The 18,465-nt window shown below is 42.1% G+C and overlaps 2 protein-coding genes across 2 annotated transcripts in view; one reads left to right on the forward strand and one right to left on the reverse strand.

Annotated features, from left to right (window-relative positions):
- Positions 1 to 18,465, reverse strand: part of LOC147105847 (carboxypeptidase A1-like) — an 81,754-nt gene that overhangs the window by 7,549 nt on the left and 55,740 nt on the right. The window lies entirely within an intron of this gene.
- cep41 (centrosomal protein 41) overlaps positions 3,199 to 18,465 on the forward strand; it is a 40,611-nt gene continuing 25,344 nt past the window's right edge. The window contains exons 1-2 of the mRNA XM_086010662.1: positions 3,199 to 3,269; positions 13,754 to 13,801. Coding sequence (XP_085866788.1) covers positions 13,774 to 13,801 — 28 coding nt within the window. The 5' untranslated portion in view covers positions 3,199 to 3,269; positions 13,754 to 13,773. The remainder of the gene's footprint in view (positions 3,270 to 13,753; positions 13,802 to 18,465) is intronic.

Below are 18,465 nucleotides of genomic sequence, written 5' to 3' on the forward strand. Positions count from 1 at the left end.
AATATGTTTGGACCCCAAAGATCTAAACCAGGCGATAAAGAGGGAGCACTATCCCACCCCAACGCTAGAGGAGATTATGCCATCACTGGCAGGAGCCAAGGTTTTCTCAACTAGATGCCAGAAATGGATATTGGAACGTGAAGTTGGATGAGGAATCAACAACACTGACCACATTCAACACACCATTTGGGCGTTGCAAATTCCTGCGGCTACCATTCGGGCTAAAGGTCAGTCAAGATATCTTTCAACAGAAAATAGACGAGACATAGAGGCTGTGAAGGAACTATAGGAATAGCTGATGATATTCAGATCTACGGAGCAGATGAAAGAGACCATGACATGCACCTACATGAGGCCATGGAGAGTACCAGGAAGGCTGGCATCAAGTTAAATGCAGATAAGTGCATAGTTAAAGTCAAGGAATGCCAATTCTTTGGTATGATTTATACACCAGAGGGAGTCAAGCCAAATCCAGAGAAGATTGCGGCGATTGCTGAAATGAAACCACCCAAAGACAAGAAAGAGCTGAGGAGTTACCTCGGCTTGGTCCAATACATGAGTTCTTTCATCCCACACATGTCGAAACATACAACAAATCTCAGAGAGCTATTGAAAGAAGATGCCGAATACCAGTGGTCTGAATCACACGAAAGGAATTTCAAACAACTTAAAGAACTGTTGTGCAAACAAACAAGTCTGTCATATTATGACAGAAGAAAACCAGTCACTCTGCAAGTAGACGCTTCTACCAGAGGACTAGGGGCAGCTCTGGTGCAGGAAGGAAAGCCGATAGCTTTCGCATCAAAGGCCTTGACGTCAGCCGAGACGAGATACGCCAACATAGAAAGAGAACTATTAGCAGTAGTGTACGGATGCGAGAAATTCCATACATACCTATATGGCAGGAGATTTACAATAGAGAGTGACCATCGTCCACTAGAACAGATCTATAAGAATCTGTGCAAAGCGACTGCAAAGACTACTTCTAAGGATCCAAAGCTATGACTTCACACTTAAATATAAGCCAGGAAAGGAAATGGTGCTAGCAGATGCATTGTCTTGATTGTCACCATATGAGAAACACGAGGTGGAGGGCCTAACAGTAAAAATCCACCACTTAGTGAATGTTACCCCTACAAAGCTCAGTCAAATCAGAGATGAGACTAGCAAAGATGAGGAGTTGCAACTACTCACACAACAAGTGATACAGGGGTGGCCGGAGAGAATCCAGCAGGTACAGGCGACAATTCGTCAATACTGGACGATTAGAGACGATATTGCAGTAGAAGACGGTATTCTCCTTGCTGGATCGAGGATCATCGTGCCAAAGACGATGCAGACACAACTTCTCCATCTCATACATGAAGGCCACATGGGAATGGAGAAATGCAAGCTGAGAGCCAGATCAGCTGTATACTGGATAGGAATGTACAAAAATATCGAACAGATGGTCTCTGCATGTGGTATATGCCAGAAATGCACAACAGAAAGAGGAGATGATACCTAGTGAAATACCGTCAAGACCATGGCACACTGTTGGGGCAGATCTCTTCATGTGCAATCAAGAATGGTATCTCATAGTGGCAGATTACTATTCCAAGTTTCCTTGTGAGAAGGATGAAAGACTTGAGAGCCACAACTACCACCAGGATTGCAAAGAGCTTGTTTGCTGAACAAGGAATCCCGGAAAAGGTAATCTGTGACAATAGAACACCGTTCACATCGAGTGAATTCGGAGCTCTGGCAGAAAGTATGGGTTCAAAATAGTAACCTCATCCCCACATTTCCCAAGGGGACACGGGTTCAGCGAAAGACAGATACAGACTGTCAAGAGAACTCTCATCAAAAGTAGTGAGATGGGGGAAGACCAAGACCTTGCCCTCCTATCACTCAGATCAACACCACTGAAAGCAGACATGAAATCACCTGCGGAATTGCTGAATGGGAGGAAGTTTAAGACTACACTACCAGCAAAAATACATCCTCCCCAGGACCAGGAGGACTTCAGGCAGAAGCACAAGTCATAGGAAGCAAACATTACGATAAACATGCAAAGACGCTACCAGAATTGCTGAATGGACAATCAGTGCATGTGGAAGACCCGGTGTTGAAAACCTGGAATCCAGCCAAGGTCATTAGAAAAGCTGATACTCCAAGATCCTACTTCGTAGAGACTGAACCTGGCAACCAATACAGACGGAACAGACTCCACATCAGACCTTCACCTGAACTGGATAAGCAGCAGACAACATCAGCAACATTGACAACACCAGCTACCACAAGCAGTACAACACCAGAAACAAGCGCTACAAATCAAACAACCACGAGCAAGCACACTCCAACTCCAAAGGCAACAGCAGCAACAACAACGAGAGCGGAACACACCAAAACGCTAGAGAGAGGAATGGTCACCACCAAATCCACAAGATGGAGGGACAACACCCAACCACCTGAGCAATATCGCGAATAAAAAAAAACTCACGATTCTTTGTAGTTGATAGTTTAGATATAATATTTGTTAATTTAAATTGTTAAATTTCATGTTTTAGTTTTTTGAGAGAGGGATGTTACATTGTTATAGTATCACATCGTTAAATGGAACTACTTTGGTATGGAACTACTTTGGTATGGTGTAGTTATATTGCTATGTGGCACACTGTGCACGGGCAGTGCACAGTGCAGCGTCGGACATCTTGTATCACTCCGCACCATGTGGCAGCACTAACAAAGCAAGAAATACAGCTAAGTAAAAGCACTAACTAAAATGAACTAAAAGTGTCTGTAATATATATATATAGTAATAAGAACACAAGGAGACACAACACCCTCCACCTTCCCTCATCCCTTCACCCCAGCCTTTGTTCACCCCTAGCCCTCACTCCTTCACCTCCGCCCTTGTACCCCCCCCCCCCCATTCCGTCCTTGCCCTGCTCCTCCACCCCATCCCTGGCGCCCCTCTGCCCTGGCAACCCGCTGTCGCCCCTTCATCCCACTGCCCGTGCCCTCCTTCCTCTCGTTAGTGGCCCCCTCCCTCTAGATCCCTGATGCCTACCTCTCAACCACCCCCATCCCCCTCGCTGCTCATATCTGGGCATGTAGCTCATTATTTTTGGTTTTATATTGTTGCACGAAATCCAGGCATGTAGTTCAGTCTTTTTGTAGTTTTATTGTAATTATATTTGTCATTTTATTTTTTTCTCCATAGATTCTGAAGAAAAGAGTCGTACCAAATCCAAAGTACCAATATGTTCGAGCACGGGTTGATACCGGTAAATGGACTGAATTATTAGTGATTTATAAACTTAGGATTTTTCCACACAAAGCTTTAAGAATGTGGAATGTTTTACATAGGATATACGGCATAGAAACAGGCCATTTGGCCCAACCAGTTCATGCCGGCGTTTATGCTCCACTTGAGCCTCCTCCCGTCTTTCCTACTCCTAACTCTATCAGCGTAACCCTCTATTCTCCTCCCTCATATGCTTGTCCAGCCTCCCCTTAAATGCATCTATACTATTCGCTTCAGCCACTCCCTATGGTCGCGAGTTCTACATTCTCACCACTCTCTGGGTAAAAAAGTTTCTTCTGAATTCCCTATTGGATTTCTTGGTGACTATCTTATATTGATGGCCTCTAGTTATGCTCTTCCCCACAAGTGGAAACATCCTCTGTCATTCTATCAAAACCTTTCATAATTTTAAAGACCTCTATTAGGTCATCCCTCAGCCATTTTTCAAGAGAAAAGAGACCCAGCCTGTTCATCCTTTCCTGATATGTATACCCTCGCATTTCTGGTATCATCCTTGTAAATCTTCTCTGCACCCTCTCCAATGCCTCTATCATTTTTATAATATGGCGACCAGAACTGCACACTAAAGTGTGGTCTAACCAAGGTTTGATACAGGTTTAGCAAAGCTTCCCTACTTTTCAATTCTATCCCTCTAGAAATAAACCCTAGTGCTTGGTTTGCTTTTTTATGGCCTTGCTAACCTGTGGCGCAACTTTTAGTGATTTGTGTATTTGTACTCCGCGATCCCTTTGTTCCTCTACCCCACCTAGACTCACACCCTCCAAGTGATGTGACCTCCCTATTCTTCCTACCAAAATGTAATACCTCACATTTATCTGTGTTGAACTTCATTTGCCAATTATTTGCCCATTCTGCAAGTTTATTAACGCCCTCCTGTAATTTGTTGCAGTCCTCCTCCATACTGACTAGCCCCCCAATTTGGTATCATCTGCAAATTTAGAAATTGTTTTTGATTCCAGAGTGTAAACCGTTAATGTAAATTGTGAACAGCAGTGGTCCCAGCACTGATCTTTGTGGAACACCACTACCCACCTTCTGCCGCTGTGATTAGCTACCCTTTGCACCCACACTCTGCATTCTGTCTTGAAGCCAGCTAGCAATCCATTCTGCTACTTGTCCCCTGACACTGCATTCTCTGACCTTATTCATTAGTCTATTATGTGGTACCTTATCGAAGACCTTTTGGAAAATCTAGATAAATTACATCTACTGCATTACCATCGTCTACTCTCTGTTACCTCTTCAAAAAATTCAATAAGGTAGGTCAAGCAAGATTTTCCCTTTTGAAATCTATGCTGACTATTCATTATTATACTTTTCATTTCTAGATGTTCTATTTTCTCCTTTAGTAGGGATTCCATTATTTTTCCTACCACCGATGTTAAGCTGACTGGTCTATAATTCCCTGGACATGTTCTATCCCCCTTCTTAAGTATAGGCATTATGTTAGCTATCTGCCAGTCCTCTGGCACTACACCTTTTTCTAACGAATTATTAAATATGTATAGTAATGCCTCTGCTATCTCTTCCCTAGATTCTTTTAAAATGCATGGATGCAATCCATCTGGACCTGGGGTTTTATCCTGAGTTTGATTAGTTTATTTAATATATCCCCTTTTGTATTTTAAATGCACTTATCTCATTACTCATCTCATCATCCAATGTCATGTCCACCTGTTCTATCTCCCTGGTAAATACCAAAGCAAAATAATGATTTAATATTTCTGCCATCTCCCTATCGCTCCCTCTGGTATTATCCTGTCTATCCCTTAATGGCCCTATTCCCATCCCAACCTTTTTTATTGATGAGCCTGTAAAATATTTTGCTATTTTGTTTTATGTTCCTTGATAATTTAATTTCATAGTTCCTCTTTGCCTTCCTAATTGTTTTTTTGACTTCTCTCCTAATCCCTTCGTATTCTCTCTTATCATGCACTCCTCTGCTGTCTAAGTACTTAATGTATGCCTCTTTCCTACCCTCAATTATTCCCTTATCTTTATTCATCTATGGAGTCTCAAGTGTTTAGTTTGTCCTTTTCCTTTTAGCAGAATATATTTTTCCTGCATTCTGTTGAATACCAATTGAAATGTGTCCCATTGTCGTTGTACATCGTTGTTTGCCAATATTGTTGCCCATTTTATCTTCCCAAGTTCTATTCTCAGCCCCTCCAAATCAGTTTCTCTCCAATCTATTAACCTGGATTTTGTCATACTTATGTACTTCTCTATTATCATCTTAAAGCATATTATATCATCTTAAAGCATATTGTGGTCACTATTGCCTATATGTTCCCCTACTTTTACTTCTCTTATCTGCTCTGACTCATTCCTGTAGTGAATCCTCCCTTGGGCGTTTTACCTGTCCTGTAGACATTGTAGGAACTCCATTCCCTTATCCCCTTTACCTATCTCTTCTGTCCAATTAATATCGGGGTAGTTAAAATCCCCCATAATTATTATTCTATGTTTTTTACTCATTTCTCTAATTTGTCTATGTTTCTTCCTCTACCTCCCTTCCACTATTAGGTGGTCTGTAGACTACGCCTATTAGTGTGATCGATCCTTTATTGTCTTTTATCTCTATACATATGGATTCTATTTTTGTCGTGCTGATATCTACATCCCTTTTTTCTACTGCCATTGTTATCCCTAATAAGTACAGCTACTCCACATCCCCTTTTTCCCCTCTATCTTTTCTGAATATGTTATACCCTGCAATGTTTAATTCCCAGTCCTGATTTTTCTGTGGCGAGAAATGGCTAGTGCAGCTGAGTCAATCACAGCATTTAAAAGGGAATTGGGGAAATCCTTCAAGAAAACTACTAAATGGCATGGAGAAAGTAGAGAAGTGGGATTGGAATAGGCAGCTCCTGTAATGATCTAGCACTGGCTGAGGCATGATGGGCCAAATGGCCTCCTTTTTGTACAGAAATTTCTATGCTTGCACTACACAGAGCAAAAGGGAATGAAGGAACACATTACAAGCTAGTGATGCTAAGTTCAGAGGACTTTATAAACTGGTGAGATTAAGTAGTGTATCCATGTCATGCAGTCTCTGAGACCCACTGCACTCTTAACATACTTATTCCTTATAAAGGTGAAGTGTGGGGGGCTGATTTACTCTACTTTCACAGAGGTTTTCTTCTTTAGGGTAGGGCAGGCCTAAATTTTCCTTCTGGGGCCCAGAGCAGCACTCTTGCTCCTTCTGGCCCTACAAAGAAAAGTGAAAATCTTGACATTTCAGGGCCTTCCTTCTCTTGAAAGCCACAGTGGCTTCCCTGCTCAGGCCGGAGCTGTAATTGCAGTCGGAGCGCGATTGTCATTGGATCCCAATCTGCATATTTAAGTCAGGACCCCCCCCCCCCCGGGCTTTGGGCAGGCAGCCTAGCCACCCTGACTTCCATCAGGTAAGTAGGATTAAAATTACACCTTGGGTTTCATCACAAGAGATATACGCTGGAACTTTCAACGTCGGCGGAGCCGTAAAGCAGGGGCTATCTGTTCAGCCACCGTCAATGGAATGGAAAATGGAGCGAGGTGTATAACGGGCGGCCGATCTGATATTGCCCGTTTTACGCCCCGCCGACGTTGAAAGTTCTGCCCGTAGAGTATAAATGCAATGCTGTCCTGCTGCAATTGTACAGACTGCTGGTCAGACCTTAGAGTCCAGTTTTGGCAACTCCACCTTGCATTGATGCACTAGCTTTGGAGGGAGTTCAGTGATGGTTTATCAGGATGACTGGGATGAAGAGATTTATTCATGAGAAATTCAGTGAATTTGACTTGTATTCTCTAAAGGTGAAAGTGTTAAAGGATGATCAGATTTCAATGTTTAAAATAATGAAGAGAATTGACAGGATGGTTAGGGAACAAGGCTTCCCTGTAGTATGGGAATCCAGAAACAAGGAGGCATAAAAGTTAAACTGATTAAAAGTAGTTCTAGGGAAAATTTTCTTCGCACAAAGGATTGTAAGAATGTGGAACACATTGTCCCTGAAGGCCTTTTATGCAGAATCAATTGAGGTATTTAAAAGCCAGATGGATACTTACTTGAAAAATAGAGGTATTAAAGAATATGGAGTGATGGCAGGAAATCAGAAAAAGGCAGAGCTGCCAACTAAACGCGGATCAGGCTTGGGCCAATTGGCCTACTCCTGTTTCTACGTAACAGGCTAGAAGTGTGGTAATGATGCCCTAAGGTGCATTAATACAGCTGATTCACAATAGTAATGTATGAGAAATGCAATTATGCTCAAAATTCTTACCAGCCTTGGCTCGATGCTAGTACTCCCACCTCCTGAGGCAGAAGGTTGTGCGTCAAGCCCCACTCCAGAGATTTGAGAACATAATCCAGGCTGAGACGTCAGTGTAGTACTAAGGGAACGCTGCACTTTCAGAGGTGCCATCTTTCGGGTGAGATGTTAAACCGAAGCCACGTCTGCCTGCTCAGGTGGACGTAAAAGATCCCATGGCACTGTTTTGAAGAAGAGCAGAGAAATTCTTCTGGTGTCCTGACCAATGTTTATACTTCACTTATTGTTGTTTGCGAAAGCTTGCTGTGTGCAAATTGGCTGCCAGGTTTGCCCTAATACAACAGTGATTACACTTCAAATGTATTTCATTGGCCATGAAGCTTTTTGGGACATGAAATACACTATTTCTCTTTTCTTCTATATGTGATGTATTAGAGGGTTTAAACATCAGTTTGTCTTACTTAATTTACCACAGTGCTTTCTAAGCTATGTTATTTCGTCTCTGGCCTTTTTCTGAATGAAATTATCAGTTGCAAGCAATGTTCCTCCTAAAGTGCATGGCCACGCACCAATCATGAGGTCCCGCGCAGGCCGCTCACCTGCTGCCATTGGAAAAGATATTGAGCATACGCGGCTGCGCAGCAAATTTAAAGGGACTACGCACCAAAAAAAATTAGAGGGAGCATTGATTGCAGGTGAATAAAACTTTTTTTAAATAAAATTTCAAGTGAAATGATTCACCTGACTGCTGCTCTAGTAAAGTGCTCTTGAGTTAACAAAGTAGACTGGTGAAGTAGTTCAATCTTTACACTAAACTCACATCTTAAGCAGGAATATGTCTTATTAAATTCCAACAAGTACTGACAGAGTGCAAATTAAAATATATTTCTGTGCTAATTTATTTCATTGTTTTTTAAATGAGCTCTCGCTGACTGAAGAGGTGACAGACTCTCTGCTAGCTATAAGCACCCAATATGAGATGAGTGTAGGCAGGCTCAACCCAGCACCTACTTGATTTAACAGAGTAAAGGAAGGTTCAATTGATGATGACGGAGTGACCAATTTGGGAAAATGTTCCCATTTCCCATTTTGGTAATGCTCAGTGAAACTCATCTGTAAATAGCACTTTCACGTGAGACCCCTTTAATGGTTCCCCTTTCCCTAGTGTGTATCCTTAGAAATAAAACCATTCTGTTCATCTCTTGCATAGAGTAAATTATATAGCCTTGCAGGTATATTTAGGATATGTAAAATGATGGGAAATAACTAATGGATTTAGGAGGGAAGGCCCTGTTTAACAAATCTCTTGATAATGGAAGTTCCTACAATATAGCTTTTTAGATTTTCAGAAGGTTTCTGACAATGTCTTGCATGAGAGACTAGAAATGAAACTAAATTATGTGGGAATCTAGGATCGAATGTTGGATTGGACAGAAAGTAGTTGAGAGGTGTAGCATCTGACTGGTGGGAGGTGTTGAATTAAGTACCACAGGGGTCAATATAAATAACCTGGATTCAGAAACCAATGATACGCTCATTAAATTTGCATCCAACATTAAAATACAGAATGTGGTTTGGGGACTTTTCAAAAAAGACATGCATGCTTTGGAAAGGGTGCAAGCAACAACAATGGCCCCAGATGTAAGGGTATGAGGGAAGTATAGAGAAGGTCAAGCTTTACAGTCAATTTGAGCTTTATTAAAATATTATATGGCATATAGATTAGGGTAACCCAGATAATTACTTTAAGGTCAGTCAGGCCAGTGAAACAAGAAATTAATAAAAGGTAAATTTATTACACAAAAACATTTTTTTATTAGAAGGATGGTGAGTATTTGGAATGATCTACCATAGAATCATAAAATGATACAGCACAGAAGGAGGCCATCGTTCCTATGCTGACTCTTTGGTAGAGCTACCCAACTAGTCCCACTCCCCTGCTCTTTTCCCATATCCTGTGAACTTTTACCCTTCAAATATTTATCCATTCCCTTTTGAAAGTTACTATTGAATCTGCTTCCACCATCTTTTCAGGCAGAGCGTTCCAGATCACAACAACTCGTTTTAAAATAAAAAAAATGTTTCCTCATGTCGCCTTTGCTTCTTTTGCCAATCACCTTAAGTCTGTGTCCTCTGATTACCGACCCTTCTGCCACTGGAAACAGTTTCTCCTTATCCACTCTCTACCCTTGGTAACCTGGGATGCATTCCATCCAGACCGGGTGATTTTTTTTACCCTGCAGACTGCCAATCTTTTAAGTACCTACTCTTTATCACTTTTTATCCTATCCAATATTGCGACTACCTCTTCCTTTACTGCTACATTGGCAGCATCCTCTTCTCTAATGCAGACAGATGCAAAGTACTCATTTAGTACCTCAGCCATGCCCTTTGCCTCCACAAGTATGGCTCCTTTTTGGTCCCTAATCAGCTGCTCCCTTCCTTTGACTACCCTTTTACTATTTATATGTTTATAAAAGAAGTTTGTGTTCCCTTTTATGTTAGCTGCTAATCTATTCTCATGCTCTCTTTGCCACTCGTATTCCCTTTTATAGTTCTCTGAACTTTCTATATTCAGTTAATTTCTCTACTGTATTATGAACCTTACATTTGACATAAGCCTCCTCTTTCTGTCTCATTTTACTCTATCTTTTGTCATCCAGGGAGCTCTAGCTTTGGATGCCTTTCCTTTCCCCCTCGTGGGAATGTCTCTCTTCTGTACCCGACTAGCTGCTCTTTGAAGGCCTCCCATTGTTCAATTACTCTCTTGCCTACCAATTTTTGATTCCAATCCACCTGGGTCAGATCCCTTTCAACTCACTGAACTTAGCTCTCCTCCAGTTAAGTGTTTTTACACTTGACTGTTTCTTGTCCTTTTCCACAACTATTCTAAACCTGATGATATTATGATCACTGTTCCCCAAATGTTCCCCCACTGAAACATGCTCCATCTTGCCCCACTTCATTCCCCAGAACTAGATACAGCACTGCTTCCTTCGTTGTTGTGCTGGAAACGCACTGATCAAGAAAGTACTCTTGCACACATTTCAGGAATTCCTTCCCCCTCTTTGCTCTTTACACTGTTACTATCCCAGTCTACATTAGGATAATTGAAGTCCCCATTATCACTACTCTGTAGTTGGAGTAGAGAAATTCAAGGTGCTTTTGAATGTTACGTTGGGTGAGTTGGAGTACTGGAGGGTTGAGCTCTATGGTTCGACTAGCCTTTTCTTATCCTTATGTTTTTCTTGTTATTAAATTGCCATACAACTTTTTGTTTACAGATGCTCAGTGAATAGCAGCAATAGAAATAAAGTCTCTGTTTTTTAAAGCAATGTTATTGCGATCCACAACATTGATACTGTGGGGATGAAAATGGTTTACACTAGTAGCCCAAAATGGGCTCGTACTGAATTGGCAGCCTGTTTTACACTGAAGATCAGCCATAATATGATTGAATTTTACATTAAGTTTGAGAGTGATGTAGTCCAATCTGAAACTAAGGTCTTCAATCTAAACAGGGGAAACTACAAGGGTATGAGGGACAAGTTGGCCATGGTAGATTGAGAGACTACACTAAAAGGTATGAAGGTGGACATACAATGGCTAACATTCAAGGAAATAATGCATAATTTGCAACAAACATATATTCCTCTAGGGCATAAAAACCCAAAAGGAAAAGTGATCCAACCATGGCTAACAAAAGAAATTAAAGCTAGTATTAAGTCAAAGGAGGAAGCTTATAAAGTTGCCAGAAAAAGTGATCAGCCTGAGGAATGGGATCTTTTTAGAAATCAGCAAAGGGGGACCAAGAAATTGATAAAGAAACGGACAATGGAATATGAGCACAAACTAGCAAAATATAAAAATGGATTGTAAAAGCTGCTATAGGTATGTGAAAAGGAAAAGACTGGCGAAGGTAAATGTAGGTCCTTTACAGTCAGAGACGGGATACTTTATAAAGGGGAATGAGGAAATGGCAGAAAAATTAAATAAATACCTTTTCCGTCTTCATGGAGGAAGACACAAAAAACCTCCCAGAAATATGAGAAAAGCAAGGGTGTGAGGAGAATGAGGAACTTAAAGAAATTATTATTAGTAAAAAAACAGTCCTAGCAAAATTATTGGGACTAAAAGTCGATAAATCCCAAGGACCGGAAGACCTACATCCTAGGGTTTTGAAAGAGGTGGCCATTGGAATAGTGGATGCATTAGTTGTCATCTTCCAAAATTCTATAGATTCTGGTTCCTGCAGATTAGAGGATAGCAAATGTAACCCCGCTATTTAAGAAAGGAGGGAGAGAGAAAACAGGGAACTACAAACCTGTTAGCCTCACATCAGTAGTTGGGAAATGCTGGAATCTATTATAAAGTGTGCAATAACTGGGCACTTGGAAACTAATAGTAAGATTGGGCAGAGTCAACATGGATTTATGAAAGGGAAATCCTGTTTGACAAACCTATTGGAGTTCTTTGAGGATGTAACTAGTGGAGTAGACAAAGGGGAACCGGTAGATGTGGTGTATTTGGATTTTCAGAAGGCCTTCGAAAAGGTCCCACACAAGAGGTTGGTGAACAAAATTAGGGCACATGGAATTGGGGGTAATATACTAGCATGGATTGAGAATTGGTTAACAGACAGAAAACAAAGAGTAGGGATAAACGGGTCTTTTTCAGGATGGCAGGCTGTGACTAGTGGGGTACCGCAAGGATCGGTGCTTGGGCCCCAGCTATTCACAATCTATATTAATGATTTGGATGAGGGGGACTAAATGTAACATTTCCAAATTTGCTGCTGATACAAAGCTAGGTGGCAGTGGCAGTTGTGAAGAGGATGTGATGAGGCTTCAAGGGGATCTCGACAGGCTCAGTGAGCAGGCGAGAACATGGCAGATGGAATATAATGCGGATAAATGTGAAGTTATCCACTTTAGTAGAAAAAGCAGAAAGGCAAAGTATTTCCTAAATGGTGAAAGATTGGGGAATGCAGATGCTCAAAGGGACCTGGGTGTCCTTGTACATGAGTCACAAAGTGAATGTGCAGGTGCAGCAAGCCATTAGGAAGGCAAATGGTATGCTGGCCTTCATTACATGAGGATTTGAGTACAGGAGTAAAGAAGTCTTACTCCAATTATATAGGGCCTTGGTGAGACCACACCTGGAGTACCGTGTACAATTTTGGTCTCCTTACCTAAGGAAGGATCTACGTGCCATAGAGGGAGTGCAACGAAGGTTCACGAGATTGATTCCTGGGATGGCGGGACTGTTGTATGAGAAGAGATTGAGTAAACTAGACCTGTATTCTCTTGAATTCAAAAGAATGAGAGGGGATCTCATTGAAGTATGCAAAATTATTACAGGGCTTGACAGGATGGATGCTGGGAGAATGTTTCCCTTGGCTGGGGAGTCTAGAACCAGGGGCCACAGCCTCAGGATAAAGGGTAGGCCATTCAGGACTGAGATGAGGAAATTTCTTCACGCAGAGGGTGGTGAATCTTTGGAATTCTCTATCCCAGAGGGCTGTGGAGGCTCAGTCATTGGGTATATTCAAAACAGAAGTCGATAGATTTCTGACTAGTAAGGGCATCAAGGGATATGGCGATAGGGCCGGTGAATGAAGTTGAGGCAGAAGATCAGCCATGATCTCATTGAATGGTGGAGCAGGCTCGAAGGGCCGAATGGCCTACTCCTATTTCGTATGTTCTTGCACTCCATTTTTTTCCCCATTGACTTCAGTGGGCGCGGTGCAAAATGGGCTGCAGATTTGCTCTGAGCCAGTTTCGGGCTACTAATATAGACCAACTTCACCCTCTTTGTTTTGAACATCTTTGCCTGTCAAGAACATAGAGTGGATTGTTATAAGTCAGCAGCAGGAAAAAGAACTTTCTCTGAAAAGTAATTAAACAGTTTCAGCTAACTCTTTATCAAGCACTTGAGTATTGTGAAACAAATGAGATTTAACCTATAGCCTCACTGAAGTCTTTCCTTGTGCTACTTTTACTGCCAGCCAATTCATCAGAAAATTGCTTTTCCCTAAAAGTTATTCTGCTTTTAAAGTTGAATTCTCAAGCATTGTGATTTGGTATTTATACTGCATCAGTTCTGAATGATATGATGTGGGTATCTGTAATGTATAATCATTCTGACTGGTGTAATTTATTTTAATGATTTAAATACTTCATTTTTGCAGGATACAGCCTTTCAAAGTATATGGAAAAAATTGAAGAGTTAAGAAGAAGTAAGTGATGTTTTTTCCCCTCAGAAATAATTGTGCTAAGATGGTGAAAGGTCTAAAATATTAAGTGACACAAATGACTGCAATGAACAGAGCTAAAATAAACAAATGTGGCACTCCTGATTAGTTGTTGCTCTGGCCCTTGGCTATGGATGAGATGCTTATTATCTTAAAAGTTTGACATACTTGGAGTGGGAGGGAGAGAATCCAGTTGTGGTCCATGTAAGAACCAACGACATAGGTAGAACTAAGAATGAGGTTCTGCTGAGGGAACTTGAGGAGCTAGGATCTAAATTAATAAGCAGAACTTCAAGGGTAATAATCTCTGGATTACTACCTGAGTCACGTGCAAATTGGCATAGGGTCAAGCAGATCAGAGAGTTAAATGTGTGGCTGAGTGGTGTGGGAAGAAGGGGTTTCAATTTATGGGGTACTGGGGAAAGAGGAAGCTGTTCCATCAGGACAGGCTCCACTTAAACTTGGCTGGGACCAGTGTCCTGGTGAATCAAATAACTAGGGCTGTAGATAGGGCTTTAACCGAAGTGTGGGGGGAGGGGTCAGGTGAGAGGAAATTTAGAAATCTAAAGAGAAAGATCAAGACAATAGAGCAGTGTAGCAATTTGGGTAAAAATAAGCAGAGTGTGACAGGAAGGGACAGAGTGTTTAACGGTAGCAGTGCCGCAGAGAATAAGGTCAAAGCAGGGAATAATGGTAAAAATTTAAATTATAGGCTCTTTATCTGAATGCACAAAGCATTTGTAACAAGATAGACGAACTAGTGGCACAAATAGTGATAAATGGGTTTGATCTAATAGCCATTACAGAGACATGGTTGAAAGGTGGCCAAGGTTGGGAACTAAATGTTCCTGGGTACTTCATGTTTTGAAAAGACAGGCAGAATGGAAAAGAAGGGGGAGTAGCCTTGATAATAAAGGATGACATAAGGACAGTAGAGAGAAAGGATCTCGGCTCGGAAGATCAGGAAGTAGAATCAGTATGGGTGGAGATGAGGAATAACAAGGGGCGGAAAACACTGGTGGGAATAATATATAGGCCCCCTAACAGTAGCTATACCGTTGGACAGAATATTAATCAAGAAATAGTAGGCGCTTGTAACAAAGTTAATGCAATAATCGTGGGGGATTTCAATCTTCATGTAGACTGGCCAAATCAAGTTGGCAAAGGTGGTCTGGAGGACAAGTTCATGGAATGCATTCGGGACAGTTTCCTAGAACAATACGTTATGGAACCAACCGGGGACAGGCTATTTTAGATCTTGTATTGTGTAATGAGACCAGGTTAATTAGCAATCCCATAGTAACGGATCCTCTGGGACAGAGTGATCATAATGATAGAATTTCACATTAATTTTGAGAATGACTTGCCTAAGTCCGAAACTAGAGTCTTAAACTTAAATAAAGCCAATTACATCGGTATGAGGGGCGAGTTGGCTAAGGTAGATTGGAAAAATAGATTAAAGGGTATGGCGGTAGATAAGCAGTGGCTAGCATTTAAATAAATATTTCATAATTCTCAACAAAAATACATTCCATTGAGAAAAACTCCACGGGAAAAGTGATCCAACTGTGGCTAACTAAAGAAGTTAAGGATGGCATTAGATTGAAAGAAGAAGCTTATAATGTTGCAAAGAATAATAGTAAGCCTGAGGATTGGGAGAGTTTCAGAAACCAGCAAAGGATGACCAAAAAATTGATAAAAGGAAAAAATAGAATGAGGGAAAAAATAGAATGAGAGAAAACTAGCAAGAAATATAAAAGCAGATTGTAAGAGCTTCTACAAGTATGTAAAAAGGAAGAGAGTAGCAAAAGTAAACGTTGGTCCCTTAGAGGTTGATCAGAAGAAATTATTATGGGGAATAAGGAAATGGCAGCAATTTTAAACAAATATTTTGGCCGGAATTTTGCCAGCGTTTGGAGGCGGGTCCGCTGTCAAAATAGCTAAGATTGACCGGGTAGGAAACCCGCTGTTAATCCGCCTCCACCGGAGTCTCCCAGGTGTCCGGTCTGTCAGCGGAGAGCTCACCCGACACCAAGCGGCGGGAGATACAATTGAGCTAGTTAAATGGCTTGTTAAGAGCCAATTAATGCTATTTTGACGCTTCCTTTTAATTTTACGTTCTCCCCCATGGGTTACCTGCTGCTTGGGGAATATGCCAGCTCAATCTGCGTGATTTGAGTCTGCTCTGATGTTTCTGATAAGCTGACAGCTGCAGAAGTGGTGCCATGTTGCTGATGGTCAGTTTCAGAGCGCAGAAACTGTTGGTTACTTCATTTGTAATACATATAGCGATTTCTTTAGCTTGCAAGTGTTTAGAAGCAACTGTATGTCCAGTGCCACCTCATTGGAACAATCTCTCTCACCATTGACACACCGCTTCTGTCATCTCACCTGCAGCTGACATCTATTGCAGCAACATCAGTGTCCTTGGAAAAAATCAGACCTTGTTCCTCTGAATCCTTCCACGATCAGCCCCAACACCAACATCACCAGGCACACCAACATCACCAACCTTCTCCGCCATCATCTGATGCTACACAGGGCATCAGCCCCTGACAACATCGCTGCCCGGGAGGCCAGTAATGGCCTCACCATGACCAGATTTACTTCACTTGACACTGTTAACCCTGGCTGCCACATGATGCGCCAGGTTGACACCATCCCACACCAGCACTGTGAAGCATCCCTTTAATGTCCAAGCCTTTCCATGCACACTCATCAGTATAGTGAAAGGGTGGAGAAAGAGAGTTATGTCTGAACACTCACTGGAACTCAGTAAGACACTTCTCAAGGGGCAGTGTTGGAAAAATAGATTTCACTGTATGACAACACATTACCAGAAACTTCACATGGACATTGGCTAACTCTCTCAAGTGCCTACCCTTGTGTGTTGTTAGTTGGTATGCTTGCAGTAGGATGAGGGTGACTGAGGGGTGGCTAGTGAGATGGGGAAGTGATAAAGTAGATAGAGAGGGTTGGGTGGAGGTGCAAGGTAAGTTGGTGTGCGTGGGGAGGTCTCTTCCGTCCTTAGAAGGGAAGAGAACCTCCCTGCGTGCTGTGACTCCCTCCATAAGCATAGGGAGGGAGTCATTTGAGAGCCTGGGTGCAAGTGCTTATCGGTGTTTGCAGCACCTCAATGTTGTCAAACACTGACAGAATAACTGTCAAACTCCATGTGGCCATGGTCCCTTTAAGGAAACCGGCTGATGACGCGTCATCAAATGACTTCATCAGACCCACTTCCTATTAATTGGCCGGGATGCCCGCAGAGCGGGCTTAATGAGGCCAAACAAGGGAAAAATCCCTTTGACAGAGCAGCTGCAACCAGGATCGTGACTGGAACCTGGAAACCAGCTCTCAACACCAATGATAAAATCACGGCCTTTGTATCTGTCTTCACAGTAGAAGACGCAAAAAGTACACCAAAAGTGGTGGGGAACCAAGGGTCTAATGAGGGTGAGGAACTTGATGTAATTAATATAAATAGAGGAAAAAATACTAGCGAAACTAAAAGCAGACAAATCCCCTGGACCTGACGGCCTACATCCTAGAGTTCTAAAAGAGGTGGCTGAAGATATAGTGGATGCGTTGGTTTTGATCTTCCAAAATTCCCCAGATTCTAGAATGGTCCCAGCAGATTGGAAGGTTGCAAATGTAGAAACATAGAAAAATAGGAGCAGGAGTCAGCCCTTCGAGCCTGCTCCGCCATTCAATATGATCATGGCTGATCCTCCGTCTCAATACCATATTCCAGTGCTCTCCCCATACCCCTTGATGCCTTTTGTGTCTAGAAATCTATCTATCTCCTTTCTTAAATATATTCAGTGACTTGGCCTCCACAGCCTTCTGTGGTAGAGAATTCCACAGGTTCACCACCCTCTGAGTGAAGAAATTTCTCCTCATCTCAGTCCTAAATGTCCTACCCCGTATCCTGAGACCGTGACCCCTCGTTCTAGACTCCACCAGCCAGGGGAAACATCCTCCCTGCATCCAGTCTGTCTAGCCCTGTCAGAATTTTATACGTTTCAATGAGCTCCCCTTTCATTCTTCTAAACTCTAGTGAATACAGGCCTAGTCGACCCAATCTCTCCTCATACAACAGTCCTGCCATCCCAGGAATCAGTCTGGTGGACCTTTGCTGCACTCCCTCTATGGCAAGTATATCCTTTTTTAGGTAAGGAGACCAAAACTGCACACACTACTCCAGGTGTGGTCTCACCAAGCCCCTGTACAACTGTAGTAAGACATCCTTGCTCCTGTACTCTCATCCTCTTGTGATGAAGGCCAACATACCATTTGCCTTCCTAACTGCTTGCTGCACCTGCATGTTTGCTTTCAGTGACTGGTGTACAAGGACACCCAGGTCCCTTTGTACATCAACATTTCCCAATCTATCACCATAATACTCTGCCTTTCTGTTTTTCCTACCGAAGTGGATAACTTCACATTTATCCGCGTTATACTGCATCTGCCATATATTTGCCCACTCACTCAACTTGTCTAAATCGCCTTGAAGCCTCTTTGCATCCTACTCACAATCCCTAGTTTTGTGTCGTCAGCAAACTTGGAAGTATTGCATTTGGTTCCCTCATCCAAATCATTGATATATCTTGTGAATAGCTGGGGCCCAAGCACTGACCCCTGCAGTA

Source organism: Somniosus microcephalus, chromosome 17 (genome assembly GCF_052327205.1).
Source record: "Somniosus microcephalus isolate GS21.2 chromosome 17, FLI_Smic_1.0, whole genome shotgun sequence".
In the NCBI taxonomy this organism is placed as follows: domain Eukaryota; kingdom Metazoa; phylum Chordata; class Chondrichthyes; order Squaliformes; family Somniosidae; genus Somniosus; species Somniosus microcephalus.